Source organism: Bubalus bubalis, chromosome 17 (assembly GCF_019923935.1).
Source record: "Bubalus bubalis isolate 160015118507 breed Murrah chromosome 17, NDDB_SH_1, whole genome shotgun sequence".
NCBI classification, from domain to species: Eukaryota; Metazoa; Chordata; class Mammalia; order Artiodactyla; family Bovidae; genus Bubalus; species Bubalus bubalis.
This window is the reverse complement of record NC_059173.1, coordinates 19796159-19821109: the sequence shown is the minus strand read 5'-3', so window position 1 is coordinate 19821109 and position 24951 is coordinate 19796159. Positions and strand designations below refer to the sequence as shown.

General features: G+C 38.8%; 1 protein-coding gene across 2 annotated transcripts in view; it reads right to left on the bottom strand.

Moving 5' to 3' along the window:
• Positions 1-313: 313 nt before the first annotated feature.
• Positions 314-24951, bottom strand: part of KNTC1 (kinetochore associated 1) — a 69544-nt gene continuing 44906 nt past the window's right edge. For both annotated transcript variants that reach the window (XM_006047195.4, XM_006047194.4), the window contains exons 42-64: positions 24604-24720; positions 23454-23563; positions 21906-22113; positions 20407-20496; positions 18320-18491; positions 18175-18233; positions 17830-18046; positions 16613-16686; positions 15344-15554; positions 15099-15208; positions 12702-12748; positions 11255-11333; positions 9372-9490; positions 8858-8993; positions 8110-8205; positions 7673-7729; positions 5845-5899; positions 5459-5522; positions 4966-5095; positions 3793-3882; positions 3173-3318; positions 1898-1988; positions 314-539 (exon numbers count right to left, since the gene is read on the bottom strand). In XM_006047195.4, the coding sequence (XP_006047257.4) occupies positions 522-539; positions 1898-1988; positions 3173-3318; positions 3793-3882; positions 4966-5095; positions 5459-5522; positions 5845-5899; positions 7673-7729; positions 8110-8205; positions 8858-8993; positions 9372-9490; positions 11255-11333; positions 12702-12748; positions 15099-15208; positions 15344-15554; positions 16613-16686; positions 17830-18046; positions 18175-18233; positions 18320-18491; positions 20407-20496; positions 21906-22113; positions 23454-23563; positions 24604-24720 (2496 nt within the window). In that variant the 3' untranslated portion in view covers positions 314-521. The remainder of the gene's footprint in view (positions 540-1897; positions 1989-3172; positions 3319-3792; positions 3883-4965; positions 5096-5458; positions 5523-5844; positions 5900-7672; positions 7730-8109; positions 8206-8857; positions 8994-9371; positions 9491-11254; positions 11334-12701; positions 12749-15098; positions 15209-15343; positions 15555-16612; positions 16687-17829; positions 18047-18174; positions 18234-18319; positions 18492-20406; positions 20497-21905; positions 22114-23453; positions 23564-24603; positions 24721-24951) is intronic.

Here is a 24951-nt window from a genome sequence, read left to right as displayed (position 1 = left end):
TAAAAAGACTGATATTCTGGGACTTCTCTGATGGTCCAGTGGTTAGACTTCACCTTCCTATGCAGATGACACAGGTTTGATCCCTGGTTGGGAAGCTAAGATCCCACATGCCTTGTGGCCAAGAAACCAAAAGATAAAACAGAAACAATAGTGTGACAAGTTCAATAAAGACTTAAAAAAAAAAAGAGAGACTGATATTCTTATTTACATAGGAAGAAAAGGATGTAAGCAGTTGCTTTACTTATTGGGAGAGCAAAATACTTTTCTTCATATAGAGTACAAAAAAACTGAGAGTCTCTACAAGTTATGCACATAACTGGCAAGGAAAAGATTTATTAATTTGGGACATGAGTTGTTTATGAGGCAGTTCTGCTGTTACTAAGCATCTTAGTTATTACTTCTCGGGGAATATTTGACAACAGCTATTGCACACAGATTGCACAATTTAAAAACTGTAATACATAGTGTCAGTTATTAACAGATTCCAAACTTCTTGTTCTTCTTGAAAAAACTTTGATCTATTAGGATCCATTAAACATCTAAATGGGAAGAAACACAAGCATTTTTATGAGTGTCAGTGTTTCAAATAGAAAATTGTTTGACAAACTACAGAAAAGACAACTATATTGCTAAAAATCTATGTATGAGGTTATTTTGCACTTTAGACAATTATGATCAGAGAAAAACAGATACATTTTAAGGGCCACAAACTTGTCTCCTGAATCAATACTCTCCCTTTTTGAAAAAGGTAATCTTATGCCATTGATCACAATAGACTGGAAATGAACGAAAGAAGTTACTAATGGATGTTAACAAAATGTAGGCTAAATATTTTAATATGCTTGATCTGGACCAAGGGAAGAAAAAACCACAATAACCTAACTGTGTTTACTAAAACTACCAAAACACGACCAAAATGAAAAATTTTACCTTATACTTAAGTTCAGAACAAGAGTAATAATGATTTATGTGTGGTTTTTATACACAAAAGCATTTGGAAGAATGCACACGAACATGTAAACAGTGATCTTATCTCTGGTTACTGAGATTTCAAGTGTTCAGTTTTTTTGTTATTATTTTTTTCTCCTCCAGATTTTTGTTTTTCTATACTGGACATGTATGTCTAAGCTAATTAAAGAAAAAGAAATAAAAGCAATGGAAACTCCAGCACAACATTAACCAATGTGCTTTGAAATTTAGTTTGGTGGCCCAGTGGTTAGGACTTTGCCCTTGCACTGCTGTGGGCCCGGGGTTCAGCCCCTCGGTGGGGAACTAAGATCCCGCAAGCTTCAAGGTGCAGCCAAATAAGTAAATACAATAAACTTGGTTTGTCACCTGCTCCTGTATTAAAAACAAGACTCCACAAGGAGTCGTGATTCTTGAGAGCACCTGAGAGGCTGGGAGGGCCAGATCTGAAAACTGCAGGCCACTCAGGTATAGCAACTGGCCTGAAGCCACACGGCTGCTTCCTGGCACAAATGAGAGTGGAACCAAGGCCTCTTGATTCTGAGTCTGGGACTCTGTCATACAAAATGTGAAGTGTACTGGGACGACCCAGAGGGATGGTATGGGGAGGGAGGAGGGAGGAGGGTTCAGGATGGGGAACACATGTGTACCTGTGGCGGATTCATTTTGATATTTGGCAAAACTAATACAATTATGTAAAGTTTAAAAATAAAATAAAATTTAAATTAAAAAAAAAAAAAAGAAATTTTCACTTTCACCTGGCAAAAAAACAAAACAAAACAAACAAACAAACAAACAGAAAGTGAAGTGTGAAAATATAGGCAGTTGCACATAAAAATACATTTATCTTCAGAACAGGCTGGCTCAATATCAAGACCCTAGAAATAGAAATGGTGTCAGGTTAAAACCCAGTAACTTGGGCCAGATTTACCTTCCGAGTTTCACAGGGAGTGGTGCCTGGTGGTATGGGCTTCCCACAATGCTTGTAATATTCAGTTATAAAGACTGACGCGTCATCTAAACTATGAAACCAAAGAGAAGGAGAAGGGCATGAGGAAAATGTGGGGGTGATATGCAGGTCTGCCGTCTTGACTATGGCAGCGGCTTCACAGGCGTACATCAAGATTTATCGCATGACACACCTAAAGCATGTGCAGCGTAGTGTACATATCAACGCTACTGCAAAAAATATTACTTGTTGATAAATGACAACCTGTAATTATGGCTGGATCACAGGTGGTAAACAAGCAGAAAGAGATCCACGGTATGGGACTTCCCTGGTGATCCAGTGGCTTAGACTCCATGCTCCCAATGCAGGGGACCAGGGTTTGATCCCTGGAAAGGGAACTAAGATCCCACATGCTGACTCCGCATGCCACAGCTAAAGATCCTGTATGCTGCAACTAATGGAGAAGGCAATGGCACCCCACTCCAGTACTCTTGCCTGGAGAATCCCATGGACGCAGGAGCCTGGTGGGCTGCCGTCTACGGGGTCGCACAGAGTCGGACACGACTGAAGCGACTTAGCAGTAGCAGCAGCAGCTGCAACTAAGACCCGGTACAGCCAAATAAAAAAAGAAATAAAAATTTAAAAAAGAAAAGAAAAAGAAATCCATGGCATGCTACTGAGAAAGAGACACTTCCCAGGGATCAGCACAGTTAGACCAAACAAACGTAGGGATGGATCTGGAAACATTTCAGTCCTGACTGAGCTTTCTCTTTTTTCAGTGCCAACTCATTTTGCCCTTCTTTTTAATTTCCAAATCTGCTCCCAACACCATCCCAAGGGATACTATTTCTAAACTTGTGGGTACTGGAAAATTAGATAAGCTTAGCAAAAATGATGTTATATCCAGTTGTCGATGCCTCTAGTCAAGTGTCTAAGGAGTAAAGTTGTAATGTTGGGTTTTAGAGCAGGACTGTGAGATGCCTATTTTGGGATTTCAGGCAGCTTGAGTAATTGTCTGATTCTAAGTTCATGTTCCAAGAGACTGGGTTACAAAACAGCTACTTCTGAGTATGTGTTAGCAGTATGGTATGCATAATGTAGTGATGCTACAGTTTATTATTCAGAGCTTTAATTACAACCAAATAGCTTTATAATTATCTGATATCTTCCTCCAAAGTAAAGATAAATTTTAGGATATTCTACATTAAATTGTTTTTTTTACATTAAGTTGTTTTTAAAAAAATTTTATCAACTTACCTTAACTCATCTGCCAAATAGTTTACGAGTTCAGTGATGTTGTTGGTATTCATCATGTGTGATTTCAACACTGGGAAGTATTTTGTCTTTGCCAAAATCCCAAACTCCTTCTTATCTATGATATTTTTCAGCACCAGACTTCTAATCTATAGAATAACAGGTATCATCATATTCAAAATGTGTTAAATGCCACGCTGTCTCCTTCAATATCAAAGCATTTCTGACAATTAGATGTTAAATTATCACTGCATTGTGACTAAGCCTTCCTTTTGAGGGAGTGCGCTGGGGGTGGGGGGTACTGCTTTGGCCCATTTCAGCATACAGTGAATAAATTAAAAGTTGTTGTTGTTAAGCACTTCAGGATTTTTTTTGAGGAAAATCTGTTCACAGTGACAAGCATTGAAGGATACAGATTTTCCACTGTGCACAGAAGTAGACAGGACACCCAGGGTCTCTGACTTTTAAAAATTTACTGAGGCTTTAATGAAAGTGACATAATTGTATACATTAACAAACAGATGGAAATGGTGAGCTTTCAGCTTAATCTTGGTTTGGGGAAAATTGATTACCTCCTAATAACAAATTTTTCATAACAAAAGGGAGAGGAAACTGCCACTTACTTGATGTGAAAACCCTGCCAACTGGCCAGTATTCATATGTTCCTCTAATTGCTGTAAAATGATCTGAGGGTCACACGAGCCCAGAAAATTCTGGAGGAAAAAAAAAAAATCAAAATATAATTAATAGAAAAGTATAATCACTACTAATTTCTGTCAAACCTGGAAGGTTTTCATATTTACATTTGAAATATCTTAAAGCGTATCTAGTACAGAAAAAAGACCACCTCTATAACAACAACAAAATTACTAAAGAAAGGAAAAAGCATTTTACAAATACCTATTTCAACGGCAAAGAGCTGTTTAATAAACATTTTGTCATCCTAAGTGCCAGAAGGAATCTATTTAAATACTAAAACTCTGAAAAGCATCAACAGATGAGTTGAAGACTAGTCAAAAGAGAACAAAGTCAAGGACAGGCACAGATGGCTTTGGAAAAAAAATGAAAAAACGAGTAGAGCATGTGACAAATAAAAAATATGTGTGTTCATTTTATGTAGATCTTTATGAACTGGCTTATCTACCCATGGGGAAATCGTTGTAAAACAGTTCAAAATGCTTTGTTCTATTTATTCTATAGTATAAAGGGGATGGGAGCTATTTTTAAAAGTTCTGTCCTCAGAATGCTCAAGTGCCTTTGTCAGACACCCACACACAACCTGACTTTTCTATTTTCCGCGACTAATCACCAAGTCAAGCTGCACACAAGCCATCTTCCTCTGGTTTGTTTTTGTTGCCACCACCCTCCTTTGGGCACTCACCCCCTCAAGCTTCCCTGGCCTAGTCACGAGGCTGTTGTATGTGCATCAGGTGAGATGAATTTCTATCCAAATGCAAGAGCTTCTTAGGAGTTTTACTTCTTGCTCCCTCTCTCTTCTGATCAAGCCCAAGTGGATTACTTCCCTCTAAACACCACCTGAGCATTTCACTTTGCATTTGCAGGAAAATTCACTGTTTCCTACTGATAGAGAATAAGGTCCAAACTCCTCTTAAGGCTTTCTAAGATGAGCCTTCATCTATCTTTCAGTCATATCTCCCACTAGACCCCAACACAAACCTTCTATCCTACTCATGCTTTACAGGTTTGAGAGAAGAAAGTGCAATCTTTGGCAGGGGACATGCAATGTGAGACCTTCCATCTCCTTGGCAGCCCCAGATGAGTAATTTGTCAGATACCTTTATTTCCTGGTGCCTTTTTTCTGAGTGGGGCATGAGCATTAGACACGCTAATGCAAAAGCCGGAAGCTCTAACTGGACATATTGTCTGGCCACTCTGATCATGTCGAGGTCATCTGAAACCGGACATCTTCAAGAGAGCACATTAATTAGTTAATAACCTGTCGGATTCAAGTCTATACATGTCGAGCAACAAATACTTAGAAGACTAAAAATCTATGATGTAACTATATGATTTACAGTAGTCACAAAAGGTATTCTATATTTACATTAAAACTAGGTACAAATTTTAGAGAATGCGTACTGAATATAAGTTCATTAGCTGCACTGCACAAAGAAAGTAGACACTATAAAAATAGAGATATTTTATTTTCAATCAAGTGGTGTGCTTAACTTCCTAGGAAAAAGGCATTACTCATAAGGTACGTTTATTAGAAAGGAATTTTATAAGTAACGAATTTGATTTGGGGGGTAGGAAAAATATTTTACTTACTCTAGAACAGCAATGAGACTCTCACAACAATCTGACAGCTGACTGGGGCTTAAAGGACAAGAGGCTGAAAATAAAAAGCAACAATCACGTGTTTAGGAACCTCCCTGGGGGTCCACCGGTTAAGACTTTGCCTTTCAATGCAGGCGACACAGGTTTGAACCCTGGTTGGGGAGCTAAGATCCTTGCAGGCCTTGTGGCCAAAAACCCAAAACATAAAAAGCAGAAGCAATATTGTAACAAATTCAAGAAAGACTTTAAAAATGGTCCACACTAATAAAAAAAAAAAAAAAACCACACACACAAAGAAACCAAAACAAACCCAATAATGTGTCTATATACAAAACTATAAAATGCTACTGTCAACATTTCAGGGGACAGAAAAATACCTGAAAGTAGTGGTATCTGAACCACACACTGCCAAGCTCTGCTGAAGTAGGGGACCTGTGGAAACACATGTATCAGAGAACTCATGTCTGGGATCTTATGAACTTTGCTTTGCAGTCACAGAACTATATACATTTAGAGCTTATATTCTTGACGTTAAGACCAAAATCTTAAGTTGCTAGCTCCCTGTTCTAGATCATCAAGATTCTAGAATATTCCTCATACTATATATTTTAGGATATTAACACATAATCCTGGCTGATTTATTATTATTGTTTTTTGCTCTGCAAAATACTCTTATTTATATTTAAAAAAACTGAAATATAGTTGATTTATAATATTAATTTTAGGTATGCAACATTGTGACTCAGTATTTTTACAGATTATCCTCCACTAAAGATTATTATGAGATAATGGTCATAATTCCCTGTGCTATGTAATACGTCCATGCTGTTTATCTGTTTTTGTTTATTTATTTTGGCTGTACTGGGTCTTAGATGCAGCATGAAAGACTGAAGATCTTCACTGTGCGTGTGAACTCTTAGTTGTGGCATTTAGTTCCCTGACCAGGGATTGAGCCGAGGCCCCTTGCCTTGGAAGTGCAGCCTTAGCCACTAGATCACCAACGAAGTCCTGCTTATCTGTTTTATACATAGTAGTTCTATCTCTTAGTCCTATATCCTTAATTCACCACTCCCCGTTTCTCTCTGGTAATCACTTCTTTGTATTCGCTATCTGTGAGTCTGTGAATATACTAAAAGCCACTTAATTGTATACTTTAAAAGGGTAAATTTTATGTGTGAATTATATCTCAATAAAAAAGGCGATCTGTACGTGCTAATAGGAAACAATCTCCAAGATACCATCATTACATGGAAAAAAACACTTCATCTGGAATGTGATTTAATTTATATGTACAAAAATGCATACACACACACACACAATCACACAATATACACACGCACGTATACATACATCTGCTTATATGATAGTAGAAAAACTCTAGAAGAGAACAAAGAAAACTGTCAATAGTAGTCACTCCTGGGGAGATTATGAAGGGAAGTGGTAAAGGAAAATTTTCATGTTTTACTTAGCATATGTTCTAAATTATTAAACTAAGAATAAAATATATATTTCTGGTGGGCTACGGTCCGTAGGGTCACAAAGAATCAGAAATGACTGGACTGAAGTGACTCAGCACTCACATATTATATATTATACGTATTACAAATATGTACAGTGATTGTGTATGTGAACAACACGTGAAATTCAGAAAAGATGAATAAGACAGGGTTTCTGACTTTAGGAATCTTCAAAGTCCAAGATGGGCAGTCACATGTGTGATTAAAATAATTTATACCAGGACTTCCCTGGTGTCTGGTGGTTAAGAATCCGCTTTGCAATACAAGGGACAGGGGTTCTATCCCTGATCAGGGAACTAAGATCCCACATGCTGCAGGGTAACTAAGCCCAAATGCCACACTACTCAGCCCAAATGCCGCAACGAAGACCTGATGCAGCCAAATAAGTAAGTAAATAAATGTTTTAAAAATAAATAAATTATACCATGACCAGTGTTATAGTTGAGCCCATGTGTTTTAAGGGCATAAATGGAGATGTGATTCATGAGGCCTAGGGGACTGGGGGAAGTGATGTCTTGGGGAAGGCAAAGTCCGAGCTGAGTATTCCTGGTCCAGGCACCATTTTAATGAAACAGCACCCTGCAGCTTCACTGAGGAACTGACTACTTAATCCAGGGTATCTGTGAGCCACAAGGTCAGTGAGTCTAAAGATTAAATTCTATAAAATTTATTTTAGAAAACTACATACCTGCCACAGAGGATAGATGCTAGAAATGGCTGTTAAAACCTTCCTTAGATAAGGAATCTGAAAAAATGAGACAGAAAAGTTCTGAAGATTACCCAAATGAAAAATTCCAAAGTCCAATCTAGGAGTCTGAAACTTTCACAAAGAATATCAGGAAAATGTATCTTCTCTGGGGTCACCAGAGAAGTTCACCTATAAATCCACAAACATCAAAAGACATCAGGGAATCTTCTGTTTGTTTCGAATGAAATTTAGGTCAGTTTTGAGACTGCACTTTCTCTGGCCTCATGCCACATTCTTTAAGTTGGACATGAACCAAATGAGAGTGGACATTTTCCGCATACATCTGTTCAGTAACAAGTATCAGTGCAAAATGTTTAGGAGATGCTGTGCAAAATCGTTAAAATATACCGCAGTCTAGGGCACTGAGTTTTACTTACCATATTGAAGCCAAGAAGCTTTTGCAAGAGTCCATTCCAAAGCTGCAGGTCATAGATTTTGTATTCTAAACAAAGCTCAGTCACCAACTTTACTGCCTGAAGCAGGGGGAAAAAAATTCATACTGTTTCAAGACACCAGTAAATTCAACCATCTTTGGAAAAGGTAGGATAGCTGAAGACAAAATATGCTTACAGCCAACCTGTGTCTACTGCCTAATTTCAATGAAGACCCTCATCTGTCTAGGGAAAGAAAAAAATAATTATTTTTCTTTCTCGATGTTATGGACTCACAAACAGCATCTCAGGCTCCTTCTCCTCCCCCCTTTGTTTCCTGTGTCCTAGAACAGTTTGCCTGTTGGCCCCATATCCTTCCTGCCCTGGGTTCCAGCTGCCTCAGAGACTGAACTCCCACTGGTAACTAGAAGAAGAGGAACAAAACTTCCTGCACAAGGATAGTCTGTCTAGATGAGGACAGACAGGCTTGGGGAAGATTAAAAAAGCGTTCCCCCCCACCACCCTGCCCTGGTAGGAAGGGATGGCTTCAGGCCTTAGGCTTTTGGGAGAGAGGTAAGGTGACTTCCAAGTTGCCATGTCACCTGCCAGGAGAGGAAAACAGGAAAGCTCTCAGAGCAGCAGACCTGTTCAGGAATCAAGGGTTTCTTTGGATCTGTCTTTCAGGGATCTGAGTGGTGGTAGGCAGCATCTGAGACAACGGAGGCCGCCACTGCAGGTATCTTGGTGTACATACCATGGGTTCGTGGCTGTGGTTTTTCCAAAGACCCTTAATCATTCCTTCTTTAGGGCTGTTGCAAAATAATTCATAGGTGATGGGGATATTCAGCGCCTCAAACGATGCCAGAAAAGTTATACATTTCAAGTAAGATCTGGAAAACAGAGGCAGGAAATGGGAATCTCTTCACTAGCCACATTTACGTTTAAAATAAAAGCCAACACTTAGAAATATTGGACTGGTCTATTACATGTCTGTTTTAGGCTTCTAAGATATAGTCAAGAAATATTAGAAAGAAATCAACTGGAGGAAAATGAAGAAAACACTCAGTTTCTGAAAGTCTCAAAGATTCGAGAGAAACAAGATGTCCTTCAGGGCCTGTTTCCTCTCTGCCAGAACAAGGACACTCGAGGCAAGAGCACCTTGTTGACACAGCCCCTCTAATGTAATCTTCTGAACTAAGAGGCTTAAAAGTTATGGTTCCAAAGAGTGACCCGTTTTCTATTAATACAATTTTAAAAATTCCACTTACTTCACTTCTTCGATGGATTTTTTGAAGAGAGATTCTATAGTTTCCTTGTCAGCTAAGTAGAGGAGACACTGCAGGGCTCGAGTTCTGTGGGCGAAAGTGAGCTGGTGCATCCTGAGCATCTGTAAGACCAAAGAGGTTTCAGAGCTGCCCCCGTGGGTTTTAGTTGGGTAACTGAGCTTCAATCTAGGTGACTTGAGCCATGTTGGTTTTTAAAAGATTAAAGCCAGGAATTCTCGGTCAGTCTAGTGGTTACGACTCGGCACTTTCACTGCCCAGGGCTCAGGTTCAATCCCTTGTGGGGGAACTAAGATCCCTCAAGCCATTTGCATGGCCAAATTAGGAAAAAAAAAAAAAAAAAAAGAAAGATTAAAGTCTATGTTTGCCCTTGGGGGAGGGGGTTCAGTGGTTCTCAAATTGTGTTCCATGGTCCCCTGCCTGGGGGCTGAAGGGTTCCTCACAGTCTTTCAGAAAGAACAGGGTGAGAACCACTTTCATAATAATACCATGATGGACTCTACCATTTACACTTTGTTAATACCGGTTGGCCAAAAAGTTCAGGTTAGGGTTTTCCCATAAGATAGTTTTTGACCTGTGAACCCAGTATTTGCACTCATGGTGCAAAAGCCCTCGTGGGTAAATGCTCGGAACACCCGACTGCTGTGAGAGCCGCCGCATTCTTCACATTTTCAGTATTGAAAACAAGAGAGACGTCCACTTAAGAGGCTTCTTGATGAAGCAGTAAAAATTAATATATAACTGAGTTCACATTTGCATACACATTATTAATTAATCAAAGTGCTTTCATTAATGTCTACGTGACACGACAGGACGTACACATGAACACAACGCGGTGCAAGGATTTTCTCAGGGAAAAGCACTTGTATGACTGAGTTGGGAGCTGAACCTGGTACTTTGTCAAGGAATATCATTTTTACTTACTTGCCAGGATAACTATCAGATAAACTAAGATGCAAGAGAAAGAGGGAGTTCCTTCCCGCTGCTTGTCATCAAGGACAAATGATCAGCATCTTAGCCTTTCCCTCTTTTCCTTCTATCCTTTTACCTACATCTTTCCTGTCCCTCAGCTCCAACTGCCTCAGAGAGCACTTTTTTTTTTTGCCCACGTCCTGTGGCTTGTGGGATCTCAGCTCCCTGACCAGAGAGCAAACCTGAGCCTTCAGCAATGAGAGAATGAAGCACTAAGGGAAGTTCCCCAGAGAGCATTCCCATACAGACAGGCCTGAAGGTCAAAGAAGTCACATGCTTTTAGGGATAAGGGGAAGTTCTGACTAGTTAAGAGTTTAGTGGGAGGGGGGTGCGACAGGTCAGGCAGGGCCTGGAGACCAGAGTGGAGACTTCTCTCAGGCCTGCTGGCTGGGGGTCCCTGGTATTAGGAATGTGACTGGGGGCTTCCCTGGTGGCTCCAACAGTAAAGAGTCTGCCTGCAATGTGGGAGACCCGGGTTCGATCCCTGGGTCAGGAAGATCCCCTGGAGAAGGAAATGGCAACCCACTCCAGTATTCTTCTCTGGGAAATCTCATGGACAGAGGAGCCTGGAGGGCTGCAGTCCGTGGAATTGCAAAGAATCAGACACTACTGAGTGACTAACACTGGACCAGGGTGTCAGGAGAGGGAACGTGGATAACCCGTGGGAACTGCCAACACTTGCACCACTCAGTTTGCAAAATAGGATGTTTCTGCAGCCAGCACTAAATGGAGCTCAGCAGACACTACAAACCTCATCTACAGAGTAAGACATAGTTCGAGTAAGTACAGAGAAAGCATTATCTTATTCATCTGTCAATAGTAAATATGCAGGGAAAAAATGTTAAGCTGAAATATGAGATACAAAAATGAGTTTTGACCAAGTTTTTAGAGCTTACGGTTGTGGCTGATGTTGCAAAGATGAACAGCATTCTTGAACTATAATCAATTGGACGAGACAGAAGGAGATACAGGACTCTGAAAAAATATTTTTTTATTACATTTAGATTTTAATTTAGTGACTGATTAGCAAAACAAGAGACTTGCTTTATTATCCATAAAAAAACAGCATCAGACAGCCCAAAGAAGGGCTATGGGTCAAGGCCACTGTTTACTTTCCTCTTTAAAGGATGCTTAATCTGTTCTTGGGTTCCTTCACAGCTAAAGAAGATAATAAAGACACAAAAGATAGGCCTCACTCTTTTCATCTAGGAAATGGCTAAGCAACCTCTGATAGTTTAAATCTCTCTGGTTAAGAAATTAATACAAACCATAGCTGCAAAGTACACTGAACACCACTATACATGGAAACTTGTGTTTTAATTCACAGGACCTTGTTAGGGCACATTTTAACCTCGGGACTCAGGGCAGACTGCCTGCCTTCCCCCTGGCTCCCAAGAGAAGGGCAAGATGGATCAGGCAAATTGGAGGAAAAAGGGATAGAGATTCCAGTGGGAAAAGACAGGAAGTTATGAAATTGCCATGATTTACTCTCTGGGATCTCCATCTTGGGAGTTTTCTCTATGAACTATTCCCCCTAAGCCTTTCCGTGTTGGCTGCTTCCTCTTGCTCAGACAAAGGTGTTCTTGCTCTTGAAGGACTAAGCAAGGACGAGGGAGTGCCCAGAGAGAAGGAGAGCCTGGAGGGGGTACTAGACCAGTTCTGCCCAGATCAGGAGAAATCCTTTTCTGGGGTTTATCTTCCTATACCCTCTCTCACTATCGGATCTCCATGACTGATGTAGGGTGTAGAGCTGCATGAGTGACCCGACCTATCGACACTTTTGGCCTATACCAAAATGGCAAGAAGCTGGCATGCATGCCACCACTCCCTCTCTCATGCCTAAGCCAAGCATCATTAATGGATTACCATGTTTTCTGATTTGAGCACGGATAAGTCTGCTCAAGAGAGCAAGCCATTACCAATCAGACTTATAGTATGTGACACCAGTGTGCCTTTCTGGGTCTGTCTTAGGTTAGAAGTGAAAAAGGAATCCTGGTGGCCCATATCTGAACCAGCCTAGCTTGACAGGGACAGAGAACACGTACAAGTCTGGGGTCAGAGTCCTGGCTACACAAGAGTTTTCCTTTGCTCACGGTACATTCTCTGCTAAATGTACAAACTCACAGAGGATTCAGAAACTCTGGATCTTGGTTGTTTCTTTATTTATTTGACTGGAGATATTTAAACACACTCATAGTCATGTGTCAATGAACTGATTCTTCTCAGAGGTTCTGATCCAAGTTATACTAAGAAAGCCTTTTTTAAAACCATTGGTTTTAAAATCATTGGTAAGATTCCTATTGGGCGACAGGATGTAAACAAATATAAGTAAAGGAAGAATACCTTCGTAGTGTTTCATCCTCTTGAAGTTCAAACAATTCTGATGGTGTCTTTGAAAAAGTGGATAAACAAGTTAAAAACAGAAGAAAATTGATTGACTACATAAGCTTATGAAAGTCTATTAAATGAAAAAGTCCAACATGCAAAATTATATTTACAGGAGGGGGTGTGGTACAGTGGCAGAGTACATGCTTAGCGTGCACAAGGCCTGGGGTTCAACTCCCAGCACCTCCATGTTTGATGACAACAAAGAAAAAAAAAGGTTTATAAAACAATTACATTTACAGATAAGAAATTAGTGTAATTCATCACTTGATGAGAAGATTCTTGCTTTAAAAACGGGTTTACTCAAATTCATTCGGTCAACAAATACATGGTGAGTGCCTACCATGCACCAGGCATAATTCTGGGCACATGGGTTCCCTGAGTGAACAAAACAAATATTCCTATCCTCCTGGAGTTTACATTCATTGCATAACTTTTAAAAGGAAAGGACTGTGAATTGTATGAATTGTCCATTAATTCAGTATATATTTATGGGGACTTACACAGAAATGCATTAGGTGCATTAGGTGTATAAATCCAGTTTCTAGTCTCACAGGGATTTCAGTTTAGTGTTCCAGATTTATGCATTAAGTTAAAACATGGGGGTTTGAGTGTCAACCATAGATTCTGTGTGGCCTGGATATGCTTCTAACTCTTCTGTTTCCACTGATACATGGTCCTTGCTCTTGGTAAACACTTAAAAAATACTTATTAAATTGAATTACAAGTGATATAAAAACCATGAGTTGAAAAGCTAATGTCACATCAGTTTTACTACTTGTTTACAAATACATTTTTTTTCCAAGGATACCTGCCTAGGTGAACAGAAGAATTACAGAATCTCCTTAAGTAAGTTCTCCCTGAAAACTGAGAAGAAACAGTGCAGAAAATTTTGCATTTGGAATGCTGAATCCCATCACAAATTTAGATGTTAATATTATTTCTAAAAAACTGGCATTATGTGTCTCCTTACGTGATACACTGAAGAGAACATATCACCTACAGAATATTGTTGCTAAAAATCCATAACTTGAATCTAATCATGAGAAACATCAGAAACATAAATCCAGAATGAGACATTTTGCAAACCAGAGAGTCTGCACCCTCCAAAAAAGACAAAGTCTCAGCACAGATAAGAGTCAAATAAGAATCATCAATACAAAGGAAGTAAGGGCTATGGGTGGTGCAGGGAGGAATGTGGAGAAGAGCAGGATATTACACTGTTTCAAAACACCTCCCTTAGTAATTACAAAAGGAAATATAGTAACTGTGTCTGAGAGAAATAAACAACAGTGTAACCAAGTTATCTAAATTCACATCCTCTATCTGGGCAAAGAGGCATCATGTGCCTCTAAACCTCATACCCTGGGAAGGACACCCTATCACCCAGGTAACATACTGCCCCAAATGCAAAACTCCAGTCTTATCATGAGAACACAGAAAAGCCCAAGGGGAGGGGCCGCTGACAAAATAACGAGCCTGAACTGTTCAAAAATGTCAGTGTCATGAAAGACAGAAAAGTTGTGGAACTGTTCTAGAGTGAAAGAAATTACAGGCATGACAAATATAACACATAATCCAGGATTAGATCCTGGTCTCAGAGGAGAAAATTACTATAAGGAACATCATTGGCACAACTGGTTAAACTCTAACATGGACCATAAATTCAAGTATACAAACATATACATATATGTATTTTATCAATACTGTATTAAAATTGTGTCTGATTTTTATAATTATACTGTGGTTCAATAAGAGAAAAATCTTTGTTCTTTGAATTACACACCTAATTATTAAGGGTAAAAGGGCATGACACATGGAATTTACTCAAAGGGTTCGGAAAAATGTTATGGGTAAACATATTATAGGGAGAATGACGAAGCAGATGTGGCAAAATGTTTAAAAACTGACAGATCTGGGTGGAGGATACACAGCTAATTCTTTTGTACTATTCTTGCAACTTTTCTGTACCTCTAAAATTATTTCAAAATAAAAAATAATCATATGACCCTAAAGTCTAAGCATAGGCCACTTCTATTATATAACAGTTCATCTGAAATCATCAATTAAAAAGAAGACTGTATCAACTATATTTCAATTAAAAAAATACTGGCAAATGAAAAAAGAAAAGACAGACTAGCTGCAAAATAATATTTAAAGGAAAAGAAAAAGTAAACAACTTCATTAAAACTCATCAGATGACAGAGGTATTAAAATGCTCAAATGTTCCTTCTTCTAAGAGCCTGTGCTTCTAATGAGAAGTCATATCATGGCGAGACAAATAATTACCCTCTTCTTTGAGAAGACACCACTGGCTCATATTCAACAACAGACACCATCCAAGCAAGCACTTACTTCATCAGGTTTGGCGGATGGGCACAGCCATTTTTCCAACAACATGTCCCAGACTTTTTCCAAATTAATTTCATTGACTTCAGCTATTTCTTTAGCAGCTGTGTGAATATCTAAGATAAAGAATTTAAAAAAGAAAAGAAAAAAAGAATTAAAAAAAGAACCCCAAGTTTTCAATGCAAGATACCAGGGAATCAAAAGGGTAATTCTCCTTGGATGGAAAGATACAAAAAGAGTTTTGCCCTCACCAGGATAATCTTTACCACATGAATTCTGAATTCTTTGGTTTATGCTGGGATGTTCGTACAGACTGACAATGAGATGGACTGGTTTTCCGATCACTCTTAAATACTCGGCAGTGTTCAGCTTGTGGGCTATGAGCACAGCTTCCGTGCCTGATCGCCGGTACTGAACATGAAGCTTCTTCAACAGAGCTTCAGCTTTTTCACGTGTCTCATCCTTTTAAAAAATTCCAAGCAAACAGAAACTTGTTTTCTAAATCTTCAGTGAGACTAAGAATCCATCTTTATCAATCAAGGTCCCTTCCTGCCTTAGTTACAACCTCAGTATCTACACCAAGCCTCATCTTCTTTCTCCAGTTTAGGTCCCCAACCCTTGAAAATATCTATCACCAGGGTGGGCTGAAAAGGGATGCTAGAGAGCACAGCTTAAATTAAAAAGAAAGTGGACTCTGACAACCCAGAGAGGTGAGATGAGGGCAGAGGAGGGAGGTTCAAAAAGGAGGGGATATATGTATGCTTGTGGCTGATTCTCACCGTGGTACAGCAGGAACCAACACCGTGTTGTAAAGCAAGTATCGTCCAATTAAAAAGAAGTTTTAAAAAAGAAATAGAAATGTGAACTTAAAAAAAAAAAAAAGCAGAGCCTGTACCCTAATGCTCATAACAGCATTATTTATAATAGCAAAGATACAGAAGCAGCCTAAGTGTCCACTGAGAGATAAACGGCTATAGAAGATATAGTGTGTGGTGTGTGTGTGTGTATTTTCCAGGCAAGAGTACTGGAGGTATACATATATATATATAAAGGAATACACTTAGCCATAGAAAGAATGAAATTTTGCCATTTGCAACAACATGGACAGACCTGTAGGGTACTATGCTTAGTGAAATAAGTCAGACAGAGAAAGACAAATATTGTATGATATCATCACTTATCTGTGGAATCTAAAAAATATACATGAGTATATATGCAAAATAGAAATAGACTCACAGATAGAGAAAACAAACTAGTGCTTACCAGTAGGGAGAGGAAAGCTGGGAGGGGTACAAGAATAAGAGGCATGAACTACCATGAATAAAGTAAATAAGCTGCAAGAATATACTGTAGAGCACAGAGAATATAGCCCAATATTTTATAATAACTATGAACAGAGTATAACCTATGAAGATTTTGAATCAGTATGTTGTACACCTGAAACTAATATTGTAAATCAGCTATACTTCAATTTAAGAAAGAAAGAAAGAGGAGCCTTCCATCTTACAGTTCAGACTCACCTGAGATGGAATATTCTGAAGCCACCTTTCAGCTAAATATAGGCAGAATTTCAAACTGGACATCTTGAAGGAACCTAAAGAGATAAAGAAAAGACTTAAAAGAAAATCATAATCCTTTAAAGACAATGCATTTTAGTCAAATTAGCCAGTTTTAAAACAACAGGAAGGCATACTCACTGTAAAAAAACAATTAAAGCAGGACAGAAGGAGACAAAGCAGGAAGCAGAGTCCACAGAGGGCCATCTCTGCAGCTTCTGTTCCCATTCCCTAGACCTCTACATTCCTCCAGAAGTTCTCTGTGTGCAAGTGTGCACACGTGTGTACAAGCGTTTTATCCCAAATGGGATAAGATCATATATGGAGCATAATCTGCTATTCTCACTTAATATATATCTCGGATATCTTTCCAAATCAGCTACACAGTACTCTATTCTATGAATACTCTTTATATTTTTTAACCAGTTTTTGACAAATGAGCATTTAGAAAAATTACTTATTTTAGACTTGTTACAACTGAAAACATGGCAATAAGTGTTTGTGTACCTGTTTGACCATGAGACAGTGTCTAAGGTTTCGTTACAGAAAGTACGTATGATTGGACATGAGAGGGTATGAGTTTATACTCAAGTTGGGCAGTGTCTCTGGCACTGAGCCCCAAGCAAGCAACACTGCATCTTGCTTAGTTCACTGGTGCCTCTTCTTTTTTAATGTATTTATTTAGCTGCTCCAAGTCTTACTTGTGGCAGGCAGAATCTTTAGTTGCGGTGTTTGAACTCTTAGTTGCAGCATATGGGCTCTTAGTTCCTTGACCAGGGATTGAACCCAGACCCCTTGCCAATGGGAGCACAGTCCTAGCCACTGGACCACCAGGGAAGGCCCCTCACTGGTGCCTCTTTAACATATGACAGTGCTACAAGTGAGGACAGGGGGGCAAATATATTTCTTTACTTTTTAAAAGAAGTTTTTTAGCCATGCCACGCAACACGTGGGATCTTAACTCCCTGACCAGGGACCGAACTCCTCCCGCTGCACTGGAAGCGTGGAATCTTAACCATTGGACTGCCAGTGGAGTCCCATACACTTCTAAGCTATCATACTTCTTCTCCTTAAAAGAAACGGAAGGAAATGAAAGGAGCATCATTTTTTTTTTTTTTTTAACAAGTTATGAAAACAACACAGCCAACCATTTGAAGCGCAATTAAAGGAAGAATCCATACCTTCTGGGACATCCTGGGCAAGACTGATGGCGATGGCTACGGCCCACTCTGGGTTAACTATGGACAACAGGTAGGATTCGATGGTTTGAGTGATCTTGACTATCTCCTTGTTAATCAGTGTTGAGGATTTACCCTGTGTTAACTGCAGGAGCTTGGGCTTCAGCTTTTTTTCAAAAACGTGTTTGGCTGTAGACACATACAGAGTGTCCAAAGAGAACTTCAAAGAAGGGAAAAGTTATATGACTGACTTATATGATCACTTTTACGGGCTTTACATAAATTTTTCTGCAGAGGGGCTGAAAGAATCACAGAACAAAGATACGACTTTCAGTTTTAACCCATTACCTTCATTAATTTGGAAACTAAGAGCAAGGTTGGGAAGGATTCTTCACTGAGTTCTGTAGCTGGAAAGGAAACAAAGATAGTATGATTTACCTACAGAAAAGGTTTTGGCTGTTCAGGACAATTCAAAAGAGGTTAATGAACATACAGAGAATTTTCCAGAAGCTCTGTGCTGTGCCAAAGAATATTAGGTGAAAAGGCAGTCTGGTTTGGGCAGCTGATGGCAAAGTTATGACGTGCTCCAACATATACTGATGTTCTAGGTCCACTGGGGGAGAAATTCTTCTGTATGACTTCAAGTGTTTCAGAAGACTTAGTGCCTGTATTAAAATAAAAAGGTTTTTCCCTATGAGATTAAACTAATTGTTAAGCGTTTTATGTCTAATTCTATACCATCACAGGATTCCTGGGACAGTCTCTCCTCATAAAGATGATCAAAACCTTTTGTAGTTTTACCTTTAAAACTATTATACTATTCTTCTAAACTGTAACTTTTGTGATTATTAAAGAAATTATACTAATTTCCACTGGAAATTAAACCACCGCAATGCTGTTGCTGGTGGGATGTCTTATACTCTAGAGTTCAAAGTTCTCTATACTCTCTTCAAATAGTTTTAGATGTATCTTAAAAATACTCGATTTCACTTTAAGTACATAGGCAGCAGATCTAAAATGAATCCTCTATGTCCTCTCTTAGGGCTTCCGTAGCTTCCCAGGTGGCTCAGTGATAAAGAATGTGCCTGATAATGCAGGAGACATGGGTTTGATCCCTGGGTCAGGAAAATCTGCTGGAGAAGGAAATGGTAAACCACTCTAGTACTCTTGCCTGAAAAATCCCAAGGACAGAGGAGCCTGGTGAGTTACACTACATGGGGTCACAAAAAGTTGGACACGACTGAGCAACTGTGCACACGTGCATCTTCTTTTAAGTTTTTATCTTATATTTTTGGGGCTTGTATAACTTTTTTTTTTTGGCTGTACCTAAAGGCTTGCAAGGAGAAGGCAATGGCAGCCCACTCCAGTACCCTTGCCTGGAAAATCCCATGGATGGAGGAGCCTGGTGGGCTGCAGTCCATGGGGTTGCTAGGAGTCGGACATGACTGAGCAAATTCACTTTCACTTTTCACTTTCGTGCACTGGAGAAGGAAATAGCAGCCCACTCCAGTGTTCTTGCCTGGAGAATCCCAGGGACGGGGGAGCCTGGTGGGCTGCCATCTATGGGGTCGCACAGAGTCAGACACGACTGAAGTGACTTAGCAGCAGCAGCAGCAAAGGCTTGCAGGGTCTTAGCTCCCCAACCAGGAATTGAACCCTGGCAGTGAAAGTGCTGCATCCTAACCATTGGAATGCCTGGGAAATCCTTGGGGCTTGCACTACTTTTTAAATCAACCCATTTTCTTTTGATTTTTAAAAGCTAATTTAAGAAAATATATAAGCTCCTATGACCAAAATATATAAAAGAATAGGAAGTTACTAAAAAAAAGTGTTAGTTGCTCAGTCATGCCCCACTCTTTGAGACCCCGTGAACTGAAGCTCTCGGGCTCCTCTGTCCATGGGACTCTCCAGGCAAGAATACTGGAGTGGGTAGCCATTCCCTTCTCCAGCGAATCTTCCCAACTCAGGGACTGAACCTGCGTCTCCTGCACTACAGGCAGATTCTTTACTATCTGAGTCACCAGGGAGGAAGCCCATTAAGTTACTGCAAGTACTCAAATAGAATTGAGTCCAGGACCTACCTAATATAGAAAGCTAAATCTGATTCTGGGTCTTACATGCTTTGGGATTTTTTTGCCAGATGACAAATATTTTTGCCTTAATTCTTCTATATCAGTCTTTTAGTGGCTTTGTACTTTTGGCGAGTTTTAAATTGCCCCAGTAGAGCAAAAACTGGATTAAGATAGAACATGGAGAGGGGACTTCTCTGGTGGTTAAGACTTTGTACGAGACTCTGTACTTACAATGCAAGGGGTGCAGAGTCAATTCCTGGTTGGGGAACTAAGATCCTACATGCCATGAGGTGTGGCCAAAAAATAAAATAAAATAAGATAAAACATGGAGAATAATAAACTCTTTTTACTCTGTATCCCTTTAAAGAAAAGGAAAGAGTAAAAAAAAAAAATGTACAGTTTCAAGGGGGCTCAGAGAACAGTTCAGAAAGACACTAAATAAGAGTAATTTTTAAAAATGATCTAAATTAAAAACATAATTTTAAAATCTATGATATATTTGTTATACCTGATTAATATTAATGTTGGTTATCTTCTCATCAGCTCTTTCTATGACTTTCAAGACGACTTCAATCATCTCATAGTCATAGGGATCCAACTGCATAAAAACAAAAATGTATCAAAACTGAAGATGTTGCCAGGCTGGTTGATGTTGCCAGTTATGTTCATCGGCACAGATTACAAATATAACACCTCAGTGCCTTACCTTATTAAATTAGATTATTCTTTTAAAAAATGAACTAACATTTTCTCATCTCTAAAATCAACTCTTAGAATAAACACATGTGCTTTAAAACATCTTGAAAGCTCTTTTTTAAAAAAACCTGTATGAGGCAAAGTTGGTTGAATAAAGAAAAATGTTCTTAAGGGACTAAAAACCTAGAAAAATAAACATATCAAAATTTCAAAATTTTATAAGATTTTTAAATTAAAATTCTATTTCTGTCTTTTACGATGAGAAAATTAGAACAGGATAAAACTGACCTTTTTTTGGAAATGACATAATTAAAAGTGTGGGCCTCCAAGTAAAACCTTTTCAAAGGACTTCATTCCAGCTATAATCACATACAAGCTACAAAAACTAGCTGGGTGGTGGTATCCATATATGCTTATAAAAAGAAAGGAAATATTTCCTTTGTTCTGTTTCTGCCCACATACCATTACTTAAAAAAAAACAATTTAAATGGCAACTAAATTCACATGAATAATAACACTGAACAAAGTGAGAAGATGATTTCCATAGTACCTATAAATTTTGAGCTAGCCTATATTATTTTTGGCTGTATTACAGACAAAACTTTAACTGAGGTATTTCTTGTAGGCATATAATTTTATTTCCCCATCCATCCACCTTCATTCCCCCATCAAACTACCCCTTGACCTCAAAGTTCCAATTCTCAGAAGATCCCCTAAAAAAAAAAACAGACAAGAGCACAAATATGTGTGTATGAAGATATTCCTTGTAACAACTTAGAGTAATTAAAATTTGCAAACAATGTAAAAGTCCATTCATAAAAGCCTGGTTAAACACAGGATGTTACATCCACATAGTGGAATAATAAATATATATCTACCAAAAATGGGAGAGATGTCTATTTATTGACATGTAAAATATGTTAAATGAAAAAAAAAGAGTAAAAGGATAGTATATTTAGTCTAAGATCTAAGATATCTACCGAACTATTAACTTTTTATCTACAGGAGTGGGATTATAGGGAAATTTACTTTTTGATTTATACCCTTCTCTGTAGTTTGATTTTTTTCAAAGAATGTGTGCTATTTTTAAAAGTCTGGAAAAAAAGGGCTCTTTTTATTTTGGGGGGAAAAAGACAGGAAAACTGCTATATTAAATTATAATAAGAATACAGAAATCTAAAATTTTCTGAAAATACTTTACAAAAAAATATAGGACTTACTTTTCCAATTTGTTACCATATATATCTGATTAGTTAAGGGTAGGACGGCTGTTTGAAATGACCCGATGCATTCATTTCACCATTCATCTACCTTATGCAGTATTCCACTAAGACTGATGACCAAATCTTTCGTGCTCGTCAGTAAAGGAACCATTTCGAGGGCTTTGGCCAGGAGTTTGGAACGCTGCTGCTTTGTGGATCCTGTGCTCACGTCTCCCTGGCTCTGGCTGGCATTCGTGTTGTGGAGGAGTGTTTCAATGAACAGCTGAAGGGCCGCATCAGCATCCAGCTGAAACGTGCTGAAATGAGTATTCAGTTACACATGAATCTCCCAGAATGCATGTCTTTCTAGACAGAGCTTCTCGCAGAAAACTCAGGTTTACAAACAACAATTTTAAAGTCATTCCCTGAAATTCTAAAGGTCATCTAAATTTATTCAGTGGGGCTGCCTGAGGCAAAAGTCACTGTCAACCAAAGAAAAATCACCAATGCCATGTGAGCATAAAGACGGTGAAATGAGCTGACAAAGTTAGAGCTCTTTACATTTCACAAAAGAGGTCAATACCAGAAAACAACAGGCAAAAATCTCCCAGTTTCAGTTAAAAAAGAAGAGGGAGTGTGTGTACCTCATTCTGGCTTTGCAGCAGTCCAAACAAGAATGGCAGAGTTTCGTTACATCGGAGTACAGGTAAATCAGAGCTCCTCAGAGCTATGAGTAGCCTCCAGTTCCTGATGTGCAAGTCCAGGAAGGTGACAGCCGAGGACAATACTCCCCACCATCCACAAGGACAAAGAACTAGATCCCTGTCTGGTGAGGAAGGGTGCTCAGCAGTCTCACTATCAAGAACTCAAGATTCCACTCATCTGTCACAAACTGGGTGAGGGTTACGGCATCCGTGGTATTTTAGAAATGATCACTTATTATCTGACCCTGCGCAGGGCACCTGAGAGGGGTATGTTCACTCATACGTAAACTGGTTGATAATATACAATAAAAATGAAATGAGATGATGTGTGGAAAATCACTTTGAAACTAATAATGAGCCAACAGATTTAATACCTAAATTTATCAGACAGATAAAACTCAAATGTAAATTACAAATCGTTTGACTGTTCTCATTACACTAAGCTGTATCTATAAATAACATTTAGTCTTAGATTTTTTAAGTTATTTTTTTAAAAAATTCTCCCTAAATCATACTTTCCACCAATTTTAAGATTACTTTGAGCCCCTAAGTTGATCTGATACAAAAGTTTACTCGCTTGGAAGAATATCCCAAGCTTCTCTGATCATGTAAATGGTCTGGATTCTGGAACACATATTAAGACCAGATTCCTGGGCCTCAGATCAGCTGAATCAGAACCAACAGAGGGACCCAGGAATCTATATTTTTAACTAAGGGCCCTAGGTGATGCTTATCATGAGGCAAGCTGCGAAAATACTAAACAGTGAATTTAAAAGGTGATATATAAGAGAATTTAATCTGGTTTGGATTTACTCAGTGTGGGGTTGAGCAAAAGAAAACATCAGAAGTCATGGGTCATGTGTAATAATCATTGTTAATCACTGTGTTCTTTCATTAGGATTACCAGTTTGTTACACTAATAGCAAAAATACCATTGAGATTTAAAGAATTACCTGCAATATTCCAGAATGACGCTTGTGTCCATATCTATATTCTTCACGAGAGCTTTGATGAGGTCTTTCTTGGTGAGAAAATGTTGCCTGAAAACTGGCTGGAAAGAAATCTGGAAATAAAAAGAGCAAAAGAAAAAACCTGCTAAACTGAAATGTATCAGAATAAGCGTACCATCGTGTCGTGCCCTTTCACTGTCCACTTTTATAGAGAAACATTTTTCTATAGCTCCTTCAACTTTTACATTACTCAAGTTGAGCATCACTCTGAAATTTCAGGTCCAAAATCTCAGTCATACTAACCCCTGGCAATTCAGCACTAAAGTATGGCAGTTGGCAACAAACAGTCCCATTCTGGAATAGGAATGAGGGTTCAAAATACATATTCAAAATATATTCTACAGTGGCTTCATTCCTGATAAGCCAACTATCTGCAAATAAAATAAAATGCTTTACATTCATAGTAAAGAAAACAGGATTTTGTTTTTGCAAATTGAAAAACAAGGGCTACTTACTACTCCCTGGGAGGAGTTGCTGAAGCTTAGTATACCTGTATTTACATTTACATATATTATCTTTAACCTACCAACACACAATAAAGTATGAGGTTAAAGGGCAGGCCTGGAATAGCTTTAAATGTCAATTAATACTAGATACATTCCTAATGAGAAGGCTTAGTAGATGAAATATCAAGCTTCTAATTTACTTAAAAATAGAGCAAAACGAAAATGAGGCAAAAGGTCCTTATTTCTTTGAGATTGAAAATGAGGGTACTTCATTTACCTAAAACTTATGTGCACAGTTTATATTTACATATAACCTCTCCAAAGGGCTTCCCTGGTGGCTCAGTGGTAAAGAATCTGACTGCAAAGCAGGAGACGTGGGCTCAATCCCTGGGTGGGGAAGATCCCCTGGAGAAGGGCATGGCAACCCACTCCAGTATTCTTGGTGGGAAAATCCCATGGACAGAGGAGAGGAGTCTGGTGGGCTACAGTCCATGGGGTTGCAAAAGATTTGGACACAACTAAAGTCACTGAGCACGAGCATGAGCAACCTCTCCAAAAAGAAAGGACAATGAGTCCTTTGTTTCACATTTTTCAACTGGGTAATTATCAGAATGGATGAAACTTCACAGCACTTGAAGAATACTCACACCAAGTTTACTAAGACGAATACCCCACTGGGCATCAGTACTGAGCTCACAGAACTTAAATTTCGTTTCTGTTTCCTGACAGAGACTGGCCAACTGAGAGCCCACCAGAGATATTGCCTAAAAAGTTAAAAATAGAATTAAAATTCAGTTGCAAATAGACAATGTTTTAATACTTTTTATGCAGAACTCAACAATAAAAACCATAATCTTCAGTCTTTCTTTATGGTAACAGTTGGAATGTTATATGTTGCTTTATAAACCATTATTACTTACACTTAGGTAATAATTACTTCAGTAATTTGGCTTTTAGTGTGATGCCATAAATTTAGTCTGGATTTCTTTCATAAG